The sequence below is a fragment of the Eurosta solidaginis genome, chromosome 2, assembly GCF_040869045.1.
Source record: "Eurosta solidaginis isolate ZX-2024a chromosome 2, ASM4086904v1, whole genome shotgun sequence".
Lineage (NCBI taxonomy): Eukaryota > Metazoa > Arthropoda > Insecta > Diptera > Tephritidae > Eurosta > Eurosta solidaginis.
Window position 1 is genome coordinate 281,815,544 of NC_090320.1, and position 12,990 is coordinate 281,828,533.

At 35.2% G+C, this 12,990-nt stretch overlaps 2 protein-coding genes across 9 annotated transcripts in view; one reads left to right on the forward strand and one right to left on the reverse strand.

The window, feature by feature from the left end:
• The window catches only part of LOC137241060 (P protein-like), a 408,891-nt gene that overhangs the window by 21,091 nt on the left and 374,810 nt on the right, over positions 1-12,990 (reverse strand). For all 8 annotated transcript variants that reach the window (XM_067768235.1, XM_067768234.1, XM_067768236.1 and 5 more), the window contains one exon: positions 3,922-4,028. In XM_067768235.1, the coding sequence (XP_067624336.1) occupies positions 3,922-4,028 (107 nt within the window). The remainder of the gene's footprint in view (positions 1-3,921; positions 4,029-12,990) is intronic.
• Positions 10,162-12,990, forward strand: part of LOC137241063 (uncharacterized) — a 116,487-nt gene continuing 113,658 nt past the window's right edge. The window contains exon 1 of the transcript XR_010949899.1: positions 10,162-10,472. The gene's annotated coding sequence lies outside the window, so the exon portion shown is untranslated. The remainder of the gene's footprint in view (positions 10,473-12,990) is intronic.

The window sequence follows — 12,990 nt, forward strand, 5'->3', positions numbered from 1 at the left end:
GTCAACTTCAAAAATATATCTGACAAATCAGGAGTACTGGAAATCCATTCTTAAAACCTATACCACAAGGATGCAGTTGCCGCAGCCAAAGACTTTTTGAAAAATTACCACAATCCATAATTCGACGTGCACAATGTGATTAATGAAGATTACCTATTACAACGTCAAGAGAACAGAAAATTTTTGAAGTCTATTGTAAGAGCAGTTATTTTTCTCGGAATGCAAATCACGACATTTCGTGGGCATAGGGATGACGGGAGTATTGTAGAAGAAACAGACCCTGGACGGAACGAAGGAAATTTTCGGGCACTGCTCAGTTACCCGATTGAATCAGGAGATGCAATACAAGAAACCCGCTTAAAAATTTCTTCGTCGGTTGCGAAATATACCAGTAAAACAACCCAAGATAAACTAATCGATTGCTGCCGACTTGATATTCAAGAAAAAATTTTGCAACGTGTCAGTGAAGCTGAATTCTACTCTACTAAATTTGATGAAACCTCAGATTTATCAGAAAAAGCACAGGTAAATAATTCTCTAGTTTTTTTTTCTAACATTTTCAGTAAATTCCCAATAAGCAAAATAATTTTTCAAAACCTAAAAACCTAAAAAAAAAGAAGGAACTTTTTTCTAAGCGCTCTAAAAACTGCACACATCACTGGCATAAGCGAAGCAAGTTTTCGTTCGTTAAAATTTTTGGCAAAGAAACAAAAGCAAACGAAAATAACCAGTACCTGACCATATGCTTTGCGAATTTTTAAAATATTTCTTTTCCATACAGATAAGTCTCATACTACGGTATATCGACGTTTCTTCCGGAAGACTTTGCGTCAGAGAAGATTTCATAAATTTGGTGGATGATTTTGGAGAACTTTCCAAAGAAGTAAATAGACGTGGTGGAGATCTCAACGAAGACTGTGGAATTTTGAAGATGTTGATGAAGAAAGTGAAAATACAGAAGACAACGTAGAATTATCTTTGACCGGGCTAGCCCTAGGGAAAATTCTTTTGAAAAAAGTGAAGAAACTAAACTTTAATTTAGAAAACTGTGTCTCTATAGAGAAATTCTTTCAAAATGCACATGCTAAACGTTCTACAGCATTATCGGAAATTTTTGGGCACAAACTCAAAAGTTTGTGTGATACAAGATGGGTCGAACGACATGATTCTGTACTCCAGTTTGTCGCAGATTTTCCAAACATTATTAAGGCGTTAAATAAAGTTAGTAAATAGAACAACAGAGAAACAGCGGGTAAAGCAATAGTACTTGTTGCTGCTCTGAGCGCATTCGAATTTATAATAGGACTGTTTTGTTTAAGTGGTGTTTTATCTTTGACACGCCCCCTTAGTGTATCTCTTCAAAAAGAAGACACAGATTTGGAAAACTCTTCCCAAAAAATCGTATCGCTAATCGCAGTTTTAGTAGATCAATGACGAGAGGCCGAAGAAAATTTTAGGCAAATATTTACTGATGCAAAGAAATTGGCAGAAGAATTGAACATAGATGTAAGGAAACCAAGAACAATTGGAAGACAAACAAAATGAGAAAATCACGAAACATCTAACTGTGAAGACTATTTCCGCGTCTCCAAGTACATTCCTATTCTGGAAAATATAATAGAAGATTTGAAAATCGATCTTCTCCAGAAGTTTTGTCTGGCTTTCAGATATGTTCATTGCTCCCGAAGAATATAAAAGATACGACAACGTTTGAAATTACAAATTTAATCGAATATTTAACACAGCGGCTCTCCACACTTTTGAAGGAATCCGATAAACTTCTTTGTTTAAGACTTCTAGGAGAAATGACTCATTGGCAATATTTTTGGAAGCAAAAGACAGCCGAAAATTCTCAAACAACCTCTGGTATATCAACTAACGCTGTGGAAACTTTGGAATTTTGTGACAAAGATGTATACCCGACCATCCATGCTTTGCTCAAAATTTTATGTACGATGTGTGTCACGAATGCAAGCGCCAAAAGGTCTTTTTCAACATTACGTTTGTTGAAAACATGGCTCAGAACGACTATGCTTCAGCAAAGATGCATCGGTCTGGCGTTGCTGAATATACATTCTGACATTGAAGTGAAACCTGAAGATATCGTCGAACGATTCGCGAATCAGGGAGGACATAGGATGGTTTTATAGTGCGTGTTTCATTTTGAGTGAAAATTTCTGAAACGGATAACTTAAAAACGTGATAATTTATTTTTGAGCAACAGAAGTATTATTTGATAGCTGCCGACAATACAAAAAAATGCTTATCTTCAATTTTTACAAAAAAAAAAAAATTGTGTCCTTAATAATTTCCATTTGAGTTTTTTGTCCGAAAAAGGACAAAGAAAATTCAAATGGTCATAATTAAGTATATAGTTTTTGTTGGAAAAATCGTAAACGAGCATTTGTTTGTATTATCGATAGTTATCAAATAATACCTTTGTTGCTCAAAAATAAATTATGACGCTTTGCGGTGATCACTTCCAGAAATTTCTGTGTCTTTAAACTTAACATTTATTTACATTGTTATAATTACATTGTTTTATTAAAATTATACAAGTATGAAATGTGCACACCCAGTGATGATAAATTTACCAAATAAAAAATACAAAAAGTATTTAAAAACAGAATACATACATACATACTTTCGAAAATACTTTGAAATCGAAAGCTTAGATTTGGGTATTATTGAGCGCTGTACGCAGATCAAAAGCAAACATTCAAGAAAAATTGTGAATTTTTCTTGAGCATGAAAATAGCAGTAGGCACAAAATTTTGGCATTTCACGATGCATGGCAATTTATACATGAATACCGCTTTTATAAAAATAAAACATTATGAAATCTCAAAAGTTGTTCGATTTGTAAAATAATGACCCATACAACTGATTACTCGAAAAAACTTATTATTCGATTGATCACAAAATAAAATTAATCCGCTTTTACAAAAATTAGTCCCAAAGCCCTGTTAAGAAGCCATCATTGACTTTAATTTTCGTATTCGAATTCATTGCACCAAATTTTAGATTTTTTCGCGTTTACAATTTTTGCTTCGATGTAAGTTTTTATTGCATCAATTTTTTGCGTTGTGGCCGCGTCACAAAGATCTTTTTCATATAGGTGTGTTCAACGCAATCTTGTGCATGAAAGTTACATAAATCACGCAATATGTTGCTTTCTTAAATATAATCAGCACTTCAGACTTATCAAGCGAACCTTATTTCAACTTGCCCATTCACATTCAAAATTTAGCGAAACACTGATATAAACACACTTACTACACAAGAAAAATATTTGCTAACATATTTTGTCCTCTATTCTTTTGTTAAAATACAGTTTTGAAAAACATCGCCAAGATAAATCCTTTTTTTCATGCTTTACTGTAGCAAAGACTAAAGATTGCCAACTTTTGTATGTCATAAAAATGCGTGCAATCTACTCATCATGCATAAGATGGCGTTGAATGCATTTATATGAAAAAGTTCATTGTGACGGAGCCATTAGTATACTATTACAATACTATAACAAGCTAGTACAGTTTTGTGCTGGTACGCTTTTACGCCAGAGCATTGTTATATTCTAAGCCCTTTAACCCGCTCTTACGGTTACATGATTAAGATAACATACTGTAGCGCTTACGCTATAGCTCAATTTGAAACGTATTGTGTATAATATTAAGATATGTTGGGTCCCTGCATTCGATGGAAAGTTTACTGGAAAATGTATGGTTCTTTCTGTGTTATTCGAAGGTGGTTGAAGGGTTTCTGGTCAAAAAATTATTCATATTGACACCAAAGGAAGCGGTGACTGGCATCGCCTCAGCAGTAAGCGCCAATTAATGATAACGATGAATAAGATTTGGCATTACAAAGATATGACGTGCTTCGACATTTTTTTTAATACAACAAGTTCCATTTACTTACCGCCATGTATACGTTCATGTTCCATGCGAAACGATGCTAGGCTCGGATCTTGACGTATGCGTTCGGGCAGCGCACGCCATACTTGTAAGGCACCTTCTGTAACCTCTCTGGAAATAAAAGGAAAAAATATATATAACGAAAATGTGGTTAGGCATCTTATTTATTTGCTAGTACATATTGTGTTATATTTATTGTTCCTGAAAGCATCGCATTTTATGGGGGGAGCCAATTTTTCTCTTTTCTAACTGTTTAAAGCGGACGCCGTGGTGTTGTGGAAGCGTACTCCACCTACGACACCGAAGATGCTGGGTTCAAGCCTCGGGTAAAGTAAAATCGAAAATTAAGAAAAAAAGTTTTTCCAAGCGGGTTCGCCCCTCGGCAATGATTTGGCAACATTCTGAGTGTATTTCTTGAAAAGCTTCTCAGTGAAAATTCATTTTCCTTGGAAATTTGTAGGAAAAATTAATAGGAGCACAACGCACATTGGAAGTGAAGCCCGGCCTAAAATCTCTTCGGAGGTTATCGCGTCTTGCTTTTTTTTATTTATTAAACTTTTAACACACCCTTCTTTGTTTTTCATTATTTTGTTTACTGATGCTATTTCAGCTGTCAGTATGGACATTATTGATGTTGATGATTCTTGGAGCGTGTGGCACTAATCAGTGGGTGGATAACAACCCAATATATATGTAAATTGCCAAACAAATTTATATTTTCGTACAAACATATAAGTACACGGCTAAAAATCTGAGCCTAAATTTGAAGCCATTCATCGGCTTAACTCTTTGAAAATTGTTTCTAGTAAATTGGAAACGTCTCAATTATTAATTTTATTCCGTTTCAATTTTAAACATACAATAAGTCTTAAATCATAAAATTGTTTGAAAATAAACCAAAAGGGTTTCAAAAGTCCAAAAGTAGAAACTTGTATACACGTCTGGTTCTAAAGCAAACCCCAACAGTTTAAACTTGGTGATGAAAATTTAAAAATAAAAACTTTCATTTGTGAAAAATGCTGCAAGTCATGAATTCCTTTTCGAAACAATTTGTAGTACATTCGAGGTGGGTTGATGTGTTTTTTAAAAAGGCTGTAATAGCTTAATAGATGGAGCAAACTTCTAGAATCTGTGGCACGTCGGTTCGAAACCAGGCTACCGAATAATATTTTTTTTTAAACTGCAAGTGTAGACCTCCCTAGTTTTAAATTGAAACCCAGTTATGTGCTCTCAGGAGATCGGTAGTATCTATGTATATTTAACGTCAAATTTGGTTTGTTCCTATATGTAGCACAAACATGTTTCAGATTTCGGCTCAAACTTTTAATCGTATAGGTACAGCAGCGAACAGAAAACTGGCAATGGCATTTTTTATCAATTTGTGTCAGTTGAATTCTTTTTTATTTTCAATATATTAAGTAAAAAGTTGTATGAAATTTTGTAACTGAAACTACGCAAACCATTTTCAAAAATATTTTCGGCAAAATTCGAGAAAACTTCACGAAAATTTAAATTTTTTTTCCTTTGAGCGCTTTAAATTTTTTGGAGCTTGCAGTTTTAAGTTTTATAACCCAATCAATTTTAGTCTTACCAAGTAATAGCCATAGGTCTCTCGAAACTCTCACTGATTTTTTAAAATCTTTTTTTCCGAAGGGTGTTTAAGGAAAATATTTTTCAGAAATCAATGCGAATTATGAAAGCCCTATAACTCGTACTAGAATGGCTTATTCATAGAAACTCCGAGAACTACAAATAAAAATAAGTAAAAAGTTGTTTTTGTTTTTATCGGTTAATAAATGATTCAAGGTTCGATTCGAGCTCAAGGCCAGAACAATAATTTTTTTCTAATGATAATTATTGTTATTCTTTAATTTTTGTAAATTTTGAAAAATTGTATTTTGTTTTTGGAATAGTAAAAACAACAAACAAAATACAATTTTTCAAAATTTAGAAAAATTAAAAAATAACAATAATTATTATTAGAAAAAAAAAAATTATTGTTCTGGCCTTGAGCTCGAATCGAACCTTGAATCATTTATCAATAGGCCGATAAAAACAAAAACAATTGTTAATAAACCATGAGCACTTGGGAATGTCAAACAAAGTAATTGACAATAAACAAAAATCCAGCATTATCAGGGATTTGCACCAGATGGCGCAACACTGAATAAATATAGTTGGTAAAAGGAATAGAAGTAGCAAATTTGCCAGTGAAACAAACCACCACTGTATAGCTAAATGGTTAGCGCAGCGTGCCTAAAGCGTACTGATGATGAAGGCTTAGTACCCTTCGAAATGGATCTATCTGCGCAGCTATGGCAGGTTGTCTGAAAAATTTTCTACTTACTAATCTAAAAACCAAAAGCAGTAGAAACCCTGGAGGAGAATAGCTTAAGCTGCAACCGTGTTAACTTTTATATTGACAGTCCAGCAGCAATTAAGGCAATAATCTCGCATAACACAGCATCTAAATGCGTGTTAGAGTGTAAGCAGTCTCTGGAGAGAATCGGGACAGGGAGAAGCATACATCTATATTGGGTCCCAGGGCATATGGGAATAGATGGGAATGAAAAAGCGGACGAACTAGCTAAAAAGGGCGCATCCCTTGAAGCTTGCTCCGTAGATGTCCCAATTAGATTGGGCGAGATTAAGCGAAGGCGAGAGGTGCACATGATCGACCAAGCGGGAAAGGCGTGGTTTCAAGCGCGGAGCTGTAAAGTGTCGAAAATTATATGTAGGTATTACAACCTGAGACTAACAAAGTTGCTTCTATCATTAAAAAGTGAGCACTGTATACTCATGACGGGTATTCTGCCTGGATACTGCCTTCTGGCACCACATGCCTTTAAACTAGGCTTGGTCAGTGATAGCAGATGTAGGAAGTGCGGGTTGGAGGAGGAAACGATCGAGCACGTTCTGTGCTCGTGCCCTGCACTTGCCAGGCTAAGACTCCAGCTATTAGGAGTGATACAGCTGGCAGATCTAGAAGCAGCAAGTGGCTTAAGTCCTAGGAAGCTTCTAGTATTTGCCAAGAGGACGGAGTTATTTTATAACATAGGTCCTGGTTTTTGATAGGGTTTTTCAGTTTGGTCGTTAAAACAAACTTCTGGTAACACTACGGACTCAACAAGTCTATGTGAGGTCCTCATGGACCGGCCAGTTCAACCTACTTACCTATTCCAAAAACAAAATACAATTTTTCAAAATTTAGAAAAATTAAAAAATAACAATAATTATCATTAGAAAAAAATTATTGTTCTGGCCTTGAGCTCGAATCGCACCTAGAATAAGTAAAAAGTTCGAAATTTGCTTAAAATATTCTCAAATTTTTTCGAAAAAGTTTTTGAGATTAAAGAAATTTTTTCTTAAAATATCGGAAGTTAAAAAAGAAAAAATTTTTTTTGCGAAATTTTGAAAAAATTGCCACTATTTTTTCTGTTCGCTGCTGTACATGACTTTTATTGTGATAAATGATCCAAATGGCAGTCATCGTGTGATTATAATAGCATTATTATAAAACGCTTTTCTTTTTAGGGTATATTGGTAATTTAATGGCGTTTTATTAATATACCAAATTATTGTATGGTTTCTTGAACTAAAAATAAGACAGTTTCCAAATACAGCTACAAATGTAGTATACCTGAGAACGCTTTAGGGCTAGTTGGACTATCATGGAAAATCTCTCTCAGGTGTTTCAAAATTATTATCAAAAACAAAAAACTAAACTAAAATCTAAAATTTTGACAAGTTTTCCATTCTTAAAATTTCTAACTTATAATTTAATCTCGCTTCTTCTTACATAATATTGCAAAAAATAATAATTTTGTAGCGGTCTCGAATGATTACGGGCTGCGAATGGACGCACTGGATATTTTTCTTAGATAATATTGTCCCGGTAAATATATTTACAAGTTTAAATGCAAAATAGTTACCAATTACATTCATGCACGCTATTAAATACACAGTGCTACAATGATTTTACCCTTTTCAAGTGACCTGGTGTACGTTGTAGGCCTTGACGGGTACATCATGATAATGTGTTTCAAAATTGTTTAACACCCCCAAATTTTCAAGTTATTGTCTAAAAACCGTTTTCGCCTACTGCGCGCACTCAAACAATCATAACGTCGTCGTGTTTAACCGACAATTGGAAGTTCTGACAATTCTTTTCGGTATTCCCGCAGGGACGCATTTTGCACACAACGCCTTTGATCACGATGTGGCGTGTGATAAATCTTCCTTTCTTCAATTTATATTCACCAGAAGCCCGCATCAGTGATGAATTCAAACTAAGATACAGCTCTTTATACCCACACGGCTAAAACTTTATATTCTTTAATAGGGACGAGATTTCAATGTGCCAACAAAACGTTAGTCTACAAGAGATAGCGAGACAAAACCGTTAAGCCGGACGTCACACTCAGCAGGAATAGTCAAAACCTTCGAAGGAAAGCAGACGAATGGAATACGCGGCCGTATTCAGGCGTCTAGGGTAGCGGCATAACAACTCTAAAGGAGGGGTATGCTGTTCAAGCCGATGCAAAGAAGGTCAATTAATTAAGCCCCCTATGAAGAAATAAGAATTCGTAATATGAACAGTCATTACGCATCGTCCTCATATTTACACCCCACCTCATAATTACGCCCCTAACTGCATTACTCTTGGGTTTGATTAACACCGACGCGTGACGATAAACTAAATCAAGACAACGAAATTAGTTTCATGAGGGCTTTGACTTGATTTCAATTGGTGCCTGGCAACAAGAAAAAATAATATGTACCCACTTACCTAAAGCTTGCTCCGCACTAATGGCCGCGTCACATAAAATTTCTCATGTTCATGAGTTTTGATGCAAAAGCGAGCATCGTCACAATAGCGCATTATGTTGCGTTTGTAAATTTATTTAAAAGTACTTCAGACTTAGCTGTTGAAGCTTTTGATCGGTTTGCCCATTGACATAAAAAAATTTCATGATGCACTGTTATAAATATTTATTGGAATATACTAGAAAAATTCATAACATAGTTTGTCCCTTCTCATTTTTATATTTAATTCGGTAACAAAACGGTTGGTTTTACAGGAATCGAGATAGACATAGACTTCCATATATCAAAATCATCAGTATCGAAAAAAAGTTTGACTAAGCCATGTCCGTCCGTCCATCTGTTCGTCCGTTAACATGATAACTTGACCAAATATTGAAATATCTTCACTAAGTTCTGTACACGGGCTTATCTGTACCCAGCATAGATTGGTATTGAAAATGAGTAAAATCAGATGATAACCACGCCCACTTTTATATATATAACATTTTGGAACACACAAAAAATTATCTAGTAAATAATACACCTAGAATGTTGAAATTTGATGTGTGGACTGATATTGAGACTCTTGATAAAAATTTTAAAAAAAACTTTAAAATGGACGTGTCACCGCCCACTTGTGATAAAATCAATTTTAAAAATATTATTTATCAAAAATCAAAAACCGTTAAACCTATCATAACAAAATTCAGCAGAGAGCTTGTCTTTACTATAAGAAATTCTTGGAAGAAAAAATAACGAAACCTGCTAAGGGTCACCCCCAACTTTTATAATAAAGCTTTTTAAAGGGGTCATGGACGCATAAAATCAGCTATATCTTTACAAAAAAGAGCTTTATATCAATTATGTTTCTTTTCGCAAATGGAATTATAACAAAAAATAGGAAAAGAATTCGAATTGTTGAAAATGGCCGTGGCACCGCTTCTTTTGTGACTAAGCATTTTTCAATTTTTCAGGAGCAATAACTCGAAGAAAAATTACCGAAACGTGATAAGATGGGGTACACATATTTTACCTAAAGCAGGAAATATTTCTAGAAAAAATGGAGGACATCGGTTAAAGACCATCAACATTTACATAAAAGACTTCTAAACGGGTCATATACGAATATAATAAGGTATACCTTTGCGAAAAGAGCTTAATATTAATTTTATTTTTCTTTCTAAATGGAATTATATTAAGATATTACATTTTTTTTTAAAATGGGCGTAGTACTGCTGCCTCTTTTTTGACTAAGCAATTTTCTATGTTCCGGGAACCATGACTCGAAGAAATTATGTCAAGTCAGATGACGCTGCATTAAAAATCTTATGTGACAGGGCTTTAAAGGTAAGCTTTAAGATATGTTGGAAGTAATATCGCTTTTAAAGGTTTTATCACGTACATGTTTGCTCAATATTCATGAGTTACACGAGCGAGTAGCAATAAACACAGCAGCTCTCAATTTAAAAATAAATTTATATTTTTCTGAACGGCCAACAGCTGTTCCGTTGTATTGTGCTAGATGAAAAGCCACTAATCTCAATTTAGACACATGATAATAGAAATCCAGAAATCTTCATCAAACGCTCAACCATGAAAAGATGAAAAGGAATGCTTTAAATAAGACGGTTGAGTCCATTTTGATTCCAAAGTACACAAACACGACTAACGAGCTTAGTTAAGCATAGAATATTTAAGATTATTAAGTGATTGCTCAAAAGTTAAAAAGGCGTGCAGCATATCAAACTGGTGAGTGGCATATTTTATACGTAGAATATTGTAATCATTTTTATGTTTTCTGACAGCGATTTGTTTTCAAGTAGGGCGTCTCAAGCTGTGCGGAAATAAAAAGTATCTGCACCACAAGAATCTTACACAACTTTCAAATGGGTTGCTTAACTAATATTCACAATTTAAAATGCCTTACAATAAGGGGCGATATATCAAAAAACAAAAAGATACAAATACTGAGTGTAATTTGGTACATGCAGCGAGGGCGTATATAGATAGTATTTTGCAAGTATTTAAGCTACTGCTTAAGTTTTTTCTAGAATATCAGACGACGTTGACTTAGTGGTTTACGTTTAGTGTGGTTATAATATGAAATCTCAATCTGTGACGAATTGAATTATTATCCAATTGCCGGAGATTTCGCTTATCGTAATCGCTAAGAATGCCCTGTAAGAATACTTAAAGCTTCTTTGTTAGGCATTAATGATAGACTTTTCATATGAAAACTTTTTACAATAACTTGATTGTATCTGAGGTGAAAGAACGCGAAACTAAATTGAGCACGTGATGTGTGATCGACGTCACGTGCATCACCAGTATTCTTGATGGTTACACTCTACGAGGTCCAAATCTCGTCTCGGGACACTGTTTTGTTGCATCGAAAATACGCACAATGAACCGTATCACTAAAAACAAGTTGAAAATGTGCCCTCTGGTTTCGAATACTTACTAAGTGCAAATTATAAAAAAAGTTCAGTACCCTGTAAAAACAGCGAATTTAGTTTTTCTTTATAACTTATACATATATCTGAGCATATGTCCTGGCACCTATTGGGGTTCTTCCGTTTGGTCGTCTAACAAATTTTGGTAACAATATGGACACATTCAGTCTATGTGAGGCCTTTGTTGATCGGACAGCTCAACCTAACCTAACCTATATATTTGATCATGGATTTCAATGAATAATATATTGTTATAACGATATTAACTCAGGACACACTACTGTCCTTTTAGTGTTTACCGTTTATAGTGAAACTCGAAAGTAAGATACGAAAAGCATAGAGAAAAACCCTATTTTGCTGCTTTTATATGGTGCCCAATTTTTTTTATACTTTTTGAGTTCCTCATAAGGTATGTGTTCAAACATCTGCGTCCTTTTTCAACTTTTGTTATTATGCCATCATTATACGCTTTGACGCTTAAACCTGTATGCAGCTAAGAAAGTACACAAAGTATCACAAGAAAGGTTTCATATTTGCTCATGAACATACATCCGATGATTACCCTAATCGAGTCTGAAACCTGTCCACTGAGAGAAATATTCAACTTAACAATGTGCAGTATAATCACATTTCTCTTTGAATGCTACAACACAACTGCGTACCGCACTCGATGTCATCATAAGAGTCCAAAGAGCCTTTAGAATCAACTCGTACGATAAGCAATGTTGCAACGTCCTGATAAATAACGGTGATGCGCAAAAGGGCCGCGCTACCTACGGTTGCAACAACACCTGGTGTATAGTACCGGTATCGTAATGCGAATATTAAAGAGAGACGTTTTCTTAAAAAAAAATATATGCTTGAGGGCGAATGGCGTTGGAGCGAAGAGATTCACGTGCGAGCTCTGGAAAATTTTATTAGAAAACCTGGCAGATGACAAAAGTTTTAAAAACAAGGGCAAATTGCTCGCGGCAGTTTAAGGGGGCTAGGATTTTCATGAAATTTGAATGCTTGCTGGGTCGTTTTTTGCGGCGACAACCACAAGGACAAGTTCTTTCAGAATTGATTCTGACGACCTAATAAATGCGCACTCAGAGCGTGCTTAGATTATGAAGGCGACATTTTTCGACAATCCTAGCTATTGATGGAGATAACGAGTTCGATACCGAAATCCTCTACTACTGTTAACACTACAACAACAACAACGAAATATATAATTATATATTTTTCTTAGCGCAGTTTACTATGATATGGGATTAGCGGTCGATGACTTACTCGACCTTTCACGAAAAGGTGGCCGGGAGGTTGTGAACGGTGTGAAAGCTGCCAATGTATTCGATGAACGAAGATTACGTGAACGGATGGGTGATGTCAAATCCAACCAGTTAACTGGATTAACGGTGAATTGGTTGGCAGTACCCTAAATTATTGGTGGATCAAATAGCAGTGAATCAGTGAGTAGATGGCTGATGCCAAAACCATCCAGGGTAATGGATAACGGTGAAACGATTGACAGATGTGGCAAAGTAACTATCGAATGCAGAGTGGCGGAATTGGTGAAAGGTAGATGGCTAATACCGTATAGACGGTTAAGCGCCAATTAAGTAAATAAGTAAGATGGCTAATGTTCAACAACGAATACACACCAAAAACAATTGATAGCCGAAGTAGCCAACTGGAAATGTTATCGAGAGTGAAGGGCAGAATAAGGGAAGTGGCCCTTTCGCACAATATAAGGTAAGGGTGATTGTCACTGAACGACGACGACTCACGACGACGTGTTAAATTCGGTATTGCCGTCGTCGTTTTCGATA